The sequence below is a fragment of the Balaenoptera ricei genome, chromosome 11 (assembly GCF_028023285.1).
Source record: "Balaenoptera ricei isolate mBalRic1 chromosome 11, mBalRic1.hap2, whole genome shotgun sequence".
Classification (NCBI taxonomy): Eukaryota; Metazoa; Chordata; class Mammalia; order Artiodactyla; family Balaenopteridae; genus Balaenoptera; species Balaenoptera ricei.
The window spans coordinates 13,054,803-13,065,678 of record NC_082649.1 but is presented as its reverse complement, the minus strand read 5'-3'; the positions used below and the strand labels follow the sequence as shown (position 1 = coordinate 13,065,678).

General features: G+C 49.9%; 1 protein-coding gene across 2 annotated transcripts in view; it reads right to left on the bottom strand.

The window, feature by feature from the left end:
* Positions 1-1,240: 1,240 nt before the first annotated feature.
* GMPR (guanosine monophosphate reductase) overlaps positions 1,241-10,876 on the bottom strand; it is a 42,392-nt gene continuing 32,756 nt past the window's right edge. For both annotated transcript variants that reach the window (XM_059937992.1, XM_059937993.1), the window contains exons 7-9: positions 9,172-9,214; positions 6,864-7,023; positions 1,241-1,671 (exon numbers count right to left, since the gene is read on the bottom strand). In XM_059937992.1, coding sequence (XP_059793975.1) covers positions 1,491-1,671; positions 6,864-7,023; positions 9,172-9,214 — 384 coding nt within the window. In that variant the 3' untranslated portion in view covers positions 1,241-1,490. The remainder of the gene's footprint in view (positions 1,672-6,863; positions 7,024-9,171; positions 9,215-10,876) is intronic.

Here is a 10,876-nt window from a genome sequence, read left to right as displayed (position 1 = left end):
AAACACGTCTTCCACAGGAACAGCATGGGGCTCATACCTCAGACAAGCAGACAGAAGAGGTGGGGTGCCTCCAGCAATGCCCCACATCTTGCTTGATGTTCCGCATCCTTTAGACCCTCGTCTCAAATGTGTAGCCATTCGTGTTTCTACAAGTATAAGAAGTATTCTGAATGGATTTAGGAGCAAAAAGCATTACAACGGAGTTCAAGTTGCTGGATCTTTAAAGGTATTCTTCTAGGACTAAACTCGGACCTGTAAGTTCCTGGAGTGCCATGGTTTGGTTGGATTCCTCATACGGTGTCGGTCACCATGGACATCAGGCAATTAATTCGCTCTTACGCAGTAGGAATGTGTGGCTCCTTTCTGCTCCAGGGCTGTCACTTGTCTTTTCAAAGAAAATTTAACTCCTGTATCTGCTTCTTTAGCCTCGTTTAAAAGGAGATAAAGTAAAACATCCTGGGCTGCATATACTTCCCAGTCCTAATATTCAGATAATGCTTCAAAAGAAGTGGCTGGTCATCATTAACTCATCCGTGTTCACTGTTTAGACAAGTGTCACAGTGGACTGCTGTGGGATTCCCACCAAGGCCACAGGTCCTTTCTCCAAGGAAGTACCATTGTCACCAATGAACAGACCCTTATACAGTAGTGCCCAGTGGTCCTTCCTGGAAACGGTGACAAGGGAACGGTTCTATCTCAGATTTTAAACCTGCTCAAAGTTTTGGTTGTTTTCCAGTGGGACTCTACCTGCCAACTTTTCAGTGGATAACCTTTCAATAAAAGATCCCATGGAACTTCAAAATAATATTCTGTCTTTGAGAGGCCAACCTCACGAGCCAGAACTGAGGAGGAGAGGGAAGAGATGGAGCAAAACAAACCAAATGAAAAACCAGGACAGGGACAGCTTCCTCGAAGCAGCACCAAATGCAGCAATAGAGGACCTGCTCCCAAAAGGCACGTGCAGGGAAGGTGATGGAAACATGTCACCGCACCTTGGGGGCACCTGCCGGAAACCAATTCTTCAGGTTCACCTGTCAACTGCTTTTGTTCTTTTCCAGCAACCGAAAGCTGGATGGAGGGGATGCCGGTTCCTCTAGCTGCGGTTCCCCCCAATCCTCCCCTCCCGCCCTCCCCTCCCCAGGTACCTTGACCGCTAAAAGCCAAGCGTGGGAAGAAGGCAGAAAAACCCCCAGCTCCCCCGACCACTTGGTCCTGCAAATGCAGACTCCAGCACTCAGGCAAGTCTTCATAGCATTATATTAAAGTGAAACCATTTTCTTAAAAAAAAAAAGAAAAGAAAAAGGCGTGAGTGTTACTTTTAACAAGGAGGTTACACGTTCCGGGCAGCTAAGCTCCAAGCGCTGACCCAGGAAGTGCCTTGCTTCTGGGATCAGCCAGAAACTCTGCCGTCACAGGAGGAGGGGGATGGGAAAGCAGGCGTGTGCGGACGCTTCCGGCGGCTGGAGGTCGTCTCGTCCTTGATCTCGAGGTTAGCTGAACACGGTGTTGTGCTGCTGGGTCACCCGGATGAACGTCGCCCTCCTGCTGAGCTCTTTGAGTTTGGCGGCCCCTACATAGGTGCAGGTAGACCTCAGTCCCCCGAGAATGTCCAGAATAGTGTTCTCGACATCCCCTTTGTAAGGCACTTCCACGGTCTTGCCCTCAGAGGCTCTGGAAGAAAAAGGGAGGTTTTTCTTTCAATCTGGTTCTTTTCCCTTAAGAAGCCGGCCCGAAGGATTCCCCGCTGTCGCCCAAGGCACTCGGGCAGTGACACGCCACACCCTCCAACGCCACGCCCGCATCGGCCACGCTGCACACACCACGCAGGTCAGGCCAGCATCTCACATGAACGAACTCTTCACACCCAAGATGCACGACCTCGCTGCTGGCTGCCCAGAGCCCGTCAGCAACACCGGAAGAGTCACAGACCCGGACCATCACCCCGGAGGGCGACGTCCTCCCCAGCAGTGTGCACCACTCCGTCCGCATCGAAAACCGGCCCCGCCTCTCCAGTCTCTGTTAATGTGTACACCCACCTCCAGCTGACCCAGAGCCCCAGAACACCTACGGGACAGCGGAACAGACCTCCTGCCCACCAGCGTCTCTCCTGCTTGCTCTCCCTGATCAACAACGGAACAAGCCCAGAGCGTCCCTCCCCCACCCCTGCCAGCTCTAGACAGAGCACCTTCACAGGGGACAAGCCGGAGAGGAGGAGGAAGGGATGGAGAAAAGGGACAAGTCAAGCACCGTGAGGTGACGTGGAAACCTCCGCTAGTAAGGTTAGTGGCTCCACTCACATGGCCTGTCGTTCCAGGGCCCTTGTTGGGTGCCCCTGCCCCCCGGCCCCAGCTCACCTCCCTGCGTCTGCACAAACCACTATGCCTGTTGTCCCGGGCGTGGCGCGGGGCCCCTGAAAGGTGGAACCAGAGCAGAACTAAGGACCTTCTCAGCACCGGAGGCTGCAGGGCTTTGGTTAGCATCTTTCGAGTTTTCAGGGGGACGTTAAGAAATTCAGAAGAGCTGGCACGTGGCACCAACACTAAAGCACATCTAGCTGCCCTTGCTGAGTCCTCGTCCTCCTCTTCACAAGGCCACCGAGCAACACCGCTTGACTCCACGTCACGTCCCCTTACGGCAAGATGGAGATACAATCCAGACTTGCTTTAGGAGGGGCATTACAAGAAGGAACTCTCCAATCCATGCAAAACTCTAGCCTCCATCTAAGGGTCAGGCCATCTGGAAATTTTAACGATTAACCAAATTCTGGAACTTTCTTTAGCTGGTCTCTTCAACTGAAAAAGTAGCATCTCTTGATCAAAAAGTTATTACCTAGAATTTCAGAAGGGTAGTAACTCTTGAGCATTGAAATCGACACCTGCAAGACTACCCTCGGGTGAAATCTAGCAACTTACACCATCCAGCAGACCAAGGGCTGGCCTAGTTAGTGGCTGGTTTACAGCACCGAGTTCACGAAGCCGGCCACTGGCCACACCCAAGATGACTGGCACCACTGCACTCTGTGACCAGAGACCAACATGCGCACGTGTGCCTGAAATGATGGCCATTTCATTTTTTAAAAGAGGTTTCCATGGCCTTCCATCCTCCAGTTCCTCAGCATTGCTTCTTCGCTAAGTGGTGATGGCACCTTTTACAAGTCACTTATCGTTGATGCCCAAGTCTTGTCATCTGTAAAATGAAGGGCCCTGATCTGTCTCCCAAGGACAGCAAGAGAACTAAGTGGGTAATGAGTGGGAAAGAACTAGTAAAGCACAAATAACTCTGCCTTAATTAAATACAACATCACAGAAGAACCATCCTCAGGAGGAGATCAGGTGATGGGAGGGAGGGAGACAGAAAGAGAGCTACAGAGAGAGAGAACACAGATGCAGCCTCCAGGGCTCAGGCTGCCTCTGGATTAAGGTTCTAACTCCTTCAGCACTTTCCTTCCTTGGCTAAGATTCAAATCCACTTCTGGAACTGAGTCTTGATACTCCCAAATCTTCTGTTTTCTTTTTTGTTTAAACCCTGCTGAAATCACAGGAGAGGATTTTTTTTTTTCCCAGCTCCTTGGCTTCTGTTCATGCTCTAGTCTGGTCTGGCCTTCCCTACCTACTTTTCTTAGAACCCAAAACAGATGCAACGGCTAGAGGGCAAAAAATGTCCTCCAGGCAAAGCATCTGGCTGTCGCGGAATCGCAACGGCTCCACTTCCAGACCAGCACATAGGAGACAGGCGTGGGCCCTTGAACGGTGACACTGGTCGCTGGCAAAGCATTAAGCTTCTTGGCCAGAGGTCCAGGTCGGATGTGAGACAGTAAACCCCTCCCCTTCTCTCCCACGACACACTGTACAGCCTCCTCCATCAGTCGCCACACGGGAGAGAGAGGCCGTCGGAGGCTGTGTGGGAGGGGCGTGTCCCTCTTGTTTGGACTGTCTGCAGTTTCCAGAATGAAGGTGTAAATGTCCCCTGCTCCTCATTCCCACCCTGCTCTTCGCATACTACAACATCATTGATACTGAGATTCCCCCCAAAAGAGGAGGAGGACTGAAGTCAGCCTACCAGTACCCAAGGAACAGAGCTTTGGTGGGGGGGGGGGGGAACCCCACCCCTCCTGCCCACCTGAAAATCTCAGTGGAGTTGAGATGTGTACCTCTAGGTTGGCTCCAACCTGACACAATACATCTGAATCCCACATCTTCATTGTAAGCTTTTGGGTGTGGAATAAGTGGTAGGAAATGGAGGGTATCAGCCCATGGCAGGGGGCCTGAGTCTCCATCCTAAGGATGCAGGGCCTCCTGTCCTGTGCACATGGCACAGCTTGTCATCAGTGCAAACTCTGATGAGAAGCAATGACAGACTCTATGGAGCAGGGCGAGTCAGTGGGTATATTCTGTCACAACGTTCTTAAAACACACGTGCACACAATTAAAATGGAAGTGGAGCAGATAAGCAGACGTGAGCATCCCTTCTGCACAGTAACATAATTAAATGCCTAAAAATACTGCCTGTGTCAACTGTTTGAGCCCAGAGGCAGGGAAGAGTCCTGTGGGAGCTACTGCAGGTGACACACAGCACTCCTCCCAAAAGGCCTGACCTCTGTGAGGTGGTCTCGCCCACCCCTGTATCATATGCAGTGGGAGACCCATCCTTCTGCCTGCCACTTATAGCCTGACTCATCTCAGGCTCCACATCAGCTCTATCAGGACAAGGCTGTGATATCAGGACAAGGCCTGGAAGTCTGGAGGGTCCCCTCCAGGACTGGTTGAACAAGAGTCATACCTACTCACACATACCCCTAGTTCCATTTCCAACTTATCCCCAAATACTTCTGCTCTGCACTGCCTTTCCGGGGCCCCAAACACTGCAAAGGCTGGTTGGATAAAAATTATAGCTACTTTGAAAGGGCAAGATATCTTTTCTAATCAAAGATGACACAAACAGATGGAAAGATATACCATATTCTTGGATTGGAAAAATAAATATTGTCAAAATTACTACACTACCCAAGGTAATTTACATATTCAGTGCAATCCCTGTCAAATTACTAATAGCATTTTTCACAGAAGTAGGACAAAAAAATCTTAAAATTTGTATGGAGACACAAAATAACCAAAGCAATCTCGAGAAAGAAGAAGTTGGAGGAATCAGGCTCCCTGACTTCAGACTACACTACAGAGCTACAGTCATCAAAACAGTATAGTACTGGCACAAAGATAGAAATATAGATCAATGGAACAGGATAGAAAGCCCAGAATAAACCCACGCACCTATGGTCAACTAATCTATGACAAAGGAGGCAACGATATACAATGGAGAAAAGACAGCCTCCTCACTAAGTGGTGCTGGGAAAGCTGGACAGCTACATGTAAAAAAATGAAATTAGAACATTCTTTAGCACCATACACAAAAATAAAATGGATTAAAGGCCTAAATGTAAGACCGGATACTATAAAACTCTTAGAGGAAAACATAGGCAGAACACTCTGACATAAATCACAGCAAGATCCTTTTTGACCCACCTCCTAGAGTAATGGAAATAAAAACAAAAATAAACAAATGGGACCTAATGAAACTTAAAAGCTTTTGCACAGCAAAAGAAACCATAAACAAAACGAAAAGACAGCCCACAGGATGGGAGAAAATATGCAAACTATGCAACCAACAAGGGATTAATCTTCAAAATTTACAAACAGCTCATGTGGCTCAATATCAAAAAAAACAACCCAATCAAAAAATGGGCAGAAGACCTAAACAGACATTTCTCCAAAGAAGACATACAGATGGCCAAGAGGCACATGAAAAGATTCTCAACATCGCTAATTATTAGAGAAACGCAAATCAAAACTACAATGAGATATTACCTCACACCAGTCAGAATGGCCATCATCAAAAAGTCTACAAACAATAAATGCTGAGAGGGTATGGAAGAAAGGGAACCCTCCTACACTGTTGGTGGGAATGTACATTGGTACAGCCACTATGGAGTACAGTATGGAGGTTCCTTAAGAAACTAAAAATAGAGCTACCATATGATCAAGCAATCCCACTCCTGGGCATATATCCAGAGGAAAACATGGTTCAAAAGGATATATGCACTCCCAATGTTCATTGCAGCACTGTTTACAATAGCCAAGACATGGAAGCAACCTAAATGTCCATATACTCCATAAAGAAGATGTGGAGTATCTATATACAATAGAATATTACTCAGCCATTAAAAAGAATGAAATAATGCCATTTGCAGCAACATGGATGGACCTAGAGATTATCATACTAAGTGAAGTCAGTCAGACAGAGAAAGACAAATGATATATCATGCAGAATCTAAAAAAAAAAAAAAAATGATACAAATGAACTTATTTACAAAACAAACAGACTCGCAGACTTAAAGAATGAACTTATGGTTACCAGGAAGGAAGGGTCGGGGTAGGGATAGATTGGGAGTTTGGGATTGACATGTACACACTGCTATATTTAAAACACATAACCAACAAAGACCTACTGTATAGCACAGGGAACTATACTCAATATTTTGTAATAATCTATAAGGAGAAAGAATCTGAAAAAAAATAGATGAATATGTATATATAACTGAATCACTTTGCTGTACACCTGAAACTAACACAACATTGTAAATCAACTGTACTTAAGTAAAAAAAAAAATTTAAGCCATACAGTTATTTCTTTAATTGAACATCTTAATTAAGAAATATATATGTGTTCTAGCTCCTTCCTATGGTACTATAATATAAACAGACTCATATTCTTTGAGACCCACTTCCACCCCATTTCTGTAAGAAGCCGGGGAACGCAACCTCACTGGTGACGGCGCTGCCCACCCCCACTCCACCCACCCTCCATACCTGTACTCCGCAACCCCTCCCGCATGTTTCTTCATCGCTGTCTCTGAGCTCATCCCATAGAACAGCTTGAGCTTCTGTCCATTCCTCTCGATCACCTCTCCAGCACACTCAGTATGGCCCGAAAACATCCCTCCCAGCATGACAAAATCTGCTCCGGCTCCTGCACTCCGAAGTGGGGACGAAAAGAAGCAGCAGAGAAAAGAGCTCAGAGAAAATCGGCTCCGGAAAGATGCAAGTGCTACCAACCCACCCTCCGTCCTCCTGGCTATGGTCAGAGAAAAGCTCAACCTCCCCACTTTGGAAAAAAGTTAAGAAGGGCAGATGGGCACTGGATGCTCCAAGCAACAAGTCAGCCTGCTGAAGCTTGGTGGCTAATACAGTGGACAATCCTTAATGGTTATTGATGACTTCCTATCTATGACCACCTTCCACAGGTCTAACTCTCTGAAAATCAAAGAAACATTAATAATTGGGCAGCACCTCAGCATGTTGTCCAATCTCATACGTAATACAATAACTCCTCTGCCATGTCCCCATCAGGCATCTGGTCTACCTGAAGCTCTCAGCACTCTCACACAGTGTAGATATGAAGGGACCTCAGAACAGACAGAACCTCCTGCACTAGAGCTTGGGCATGAAGGAGAGAAACCTGTAAGTACGTATATATGTATATGTACATCATACACATATACACACATATATATGTGTATACATCCTGTAAAACTCTACCCGCACCTCTGTTGTGATAACCATTTGACTTCCACAGTAAACAATACCCCATATTAATCACCAAATGACATGAAACTTCCAGGATAGGTACACAGGAGACTGGGGTGTTGAAACTGCCTTTGTAGGTTACGTTGGATCAGGACCAGGGATAGTTGGAACGGGGGTGGGGGCTAACTCACTGCTGTGTCCTCAGTGTTTATTATAGCACATGGCACATGGAAGATGTGGAGTAACTAGTTGTTAGGAAAGTAAAAGGCATACGTGAAAGAAACAGAAATAGTCACTATTCCCCATCCTCAGTGAGTCCTATTGAGGGTTTACATTCAGAATAGGAGGACATCAGCGTACAGATGCGTTAAGTAATCACGATGAAGGACAAGGAGGAGCAGACACAGGATCCCCTGAAAGGTGACCTTGACTGCTTCCATCTGGTCACTTAAATATTTACAAGAGGACTTTGGGGTGTGCATCAGGCGTTCCAGTCCCTTCCGTCCAGCATTACGGAAGCCAGGGGCTGCAGGGCTGGCCCCTGGGCCTGGCAATCAGGCAGCCAAGGCACAGGACTTCTCTACTTGGCAGCAAGCTTTGCAGACTCTTCCCTGCAGGGTCCCTAACACAACTGCTGGCTCCTTGACCCCCCTGCCGTGATTATACGGGGGCGGAGGACAACTGGTGTCTGGCCAGGCCTCCGGAAAACCACAACCCCAGGAGCAGATGTAAACAGCAGGAACACAGAGCACAGATCCACTCAAACCATGCTTTGAAGTGGCTTCCAATTATTTTCCTTTCTGAACACTCTCGTGTCCCTTCCTAACCAGCATTTTGCCCCAACCTGGTCCCTCTCCCTCCACAGGCGTGGCTGCGTTTCCTGGGGGAGCGCGGGGAGGGAAAGCTGCCGGAGCGGGAGTCCAGACACCACTTGGGCAGGGTGCACCGTGGGCACTATTAGAAGGGAGCCCGAGACAGAACACCCATCAGTATTAAGTACACGCAGCACAAAAATCAACAGTAGGGATGTCCCTGGCAGCACGCAGGGTCCCCCCTCACAGGTGGGATTCCCCAGCTGTGTGGCAGCGCTCACTCCTGCCCGCAGTTGGCGAGGGTTCAGCGGCAGGCACAGAGCACGGCACGCAGAGACGCTGGGCCTCCCGGTGCCTCCCCAAGGAAACAGCTGGCTCCTGCGGGATCACGGGCTCCTCGGCCTCCGGGGAGAAACTGCGGCTAGGGCTCCCGTCCCTCCCTCGGGATTCCCCCAGGTTAGGCTCCAAAGACCCCCTCGCTGAAGTTTTCGCTGTCTCAGACCCGACACAGTCCTCTTCCACGGGTACCCTGAGCCTTCTCAGAGGCGACTTCTGGGCTGCGACTTCGCCCACTCCTGGCCCGCAGGGTAACACCCCTGGGCACGCGGCCTGCTCTGCCACCCACCGGAACCAAACTGCTGCCACGATTTGGGCCAATTAGGGGCTGAAATCCGGGGAGAGGAAGCCCAGGATTGGCCCTGAACTTCCTAACGTGTCTGCCACCTCCTTGCGGCACCCCTGCGGGGAGCTCCCTCCCCTCCCCCTCTGCGGCCTCTTACCAAAGGCTTTGGCGACATCTCCTGGACACGTGCAGCCTCCGTCCTTCAAAAAGGAAAGAGCAAAGAGAGGCCGTCAGTGGGACCCCGGCCCGGCCGTCCCCCTCCCTCCCCTGGGGGGATTCGGTGGCATCTGCTGGTCCAGCCCCCTCCTCCCACCCCTGCCTGCAGCCAAGCACACAACCCTCAGGGCCAAGGCCCGACGCGCCCCTCAACACCACACCTTCTGTCCCCCAGGCCCCGTCAGTCCTGTCTCAGGTCTGCACACCCACTGCCTGTCCCCCCCCCACAAGCCCGGGCACCTGCACGCCGCCTGGGATGCAGAAGCAGGAACTGCTGAGCGGGCAGGGCGCAGGGGCTGGACCTCATCCTCCGCCAGCCCCTGCACAACACGCCCGGCCACTGGCCAGCCACATAAGCATCATTCAGTGGTCACCTTTCCCCCGCTGCCCGGCGTGAAGCGACGTTTATTTAGCACAAAAGCGGAAGTATTTCATGAGCCAGAGAGGACACTGAATTCGCTGCTTTATACCTCCAGCCACTCCACGTGTCTCTTAGTCACCTTCCTGTAAGGTATCCAGTTACCTCCAAGTCAAACATGCCCTCCTGACACCCACTCGACCCGCACAGTGCCCTACGCTGGTTCAGTGCCTGGCAGGGTTGCCTGACACCTAGGGCTGCCCCGCACAGTTTGGCCGTGGGGCTTATGTTTCAACACCAGGGACCCAGTACAAAGCTACTAGGACACAGACCCGTTGTGTCTTCTTACAAGCACAAGAGGCACAAAATAACCAGGCTGCTACGTCCTATTGGCAATGGGGCCTGTGTGAGGTCCGAGGAGGAAGAGGCCAGAGAGGTGGCCTGGGGTAGCAGCCTGCCCGGCAGGGAGAGGCACGGAGCAGAGGCACCGAAGCCGGGTCAGTGCTCGGGGCTGGCGTGACGTGACAGAGCCCAGAGCGGGTCTCGGAGGGAAGTGCCTGTCCCCAGGAGGGGGGACACACTTTGGGAAGGACACAGAAGACCCAGGCCACCCGGGCTACCTTGTGTGATGATGGCAGGAAGGTGTGCGCGCCCCTGGAGTTGGAGGGCGTCTCCGTGGAACTGGGACAGACCACTGTACAAATAGCGTCTCCAGCTGAGGACGTGGGTCTCTGTGACTCAATCCTTCTTTTCCGATATGCTTTTAGGCCTGTCCCTCCAGGAGCTAGACCTCAAATACTGCTTTCCTTGCTTCTTTGCAATTCTGATCAAAAGGCAGGTGTGAAGGCTCAATCTCTGGCTTTTATGAATATTTACTGACGGCAATTATCTCCTCCCTGATCAAGTGCGTTATTCACATGTGGCTTCCCTGACCCCGGAGGGCCACGGGTTCATGAGCAATTATTTCAGAGGCAGTCTCTCCATATAAGGTATCTGGCCAAGGCCCTTCATGTGAAGACAGTCAAGGCTCTGTGTATCCTGTTGGTGCTTCAAATCCCCAGCATATTTACTTTCTCTTTCAAAGGTGCAACCCCTCTATGCCCTTCATTTGACCTGCCATTATTTTTAAAGTGCTTTATCTTTTTATCAAAACCAGTTCTCCACAATAGCGTTTCAAACTTGTAACCTCAAAAGATTAAATAAACTCATGCTCCCAATAAAAAAGTCCCTAACATGATCTGACTTTTAAAAAAGTGTACTCAGGTGCACACACACGCACAAAAGTGTG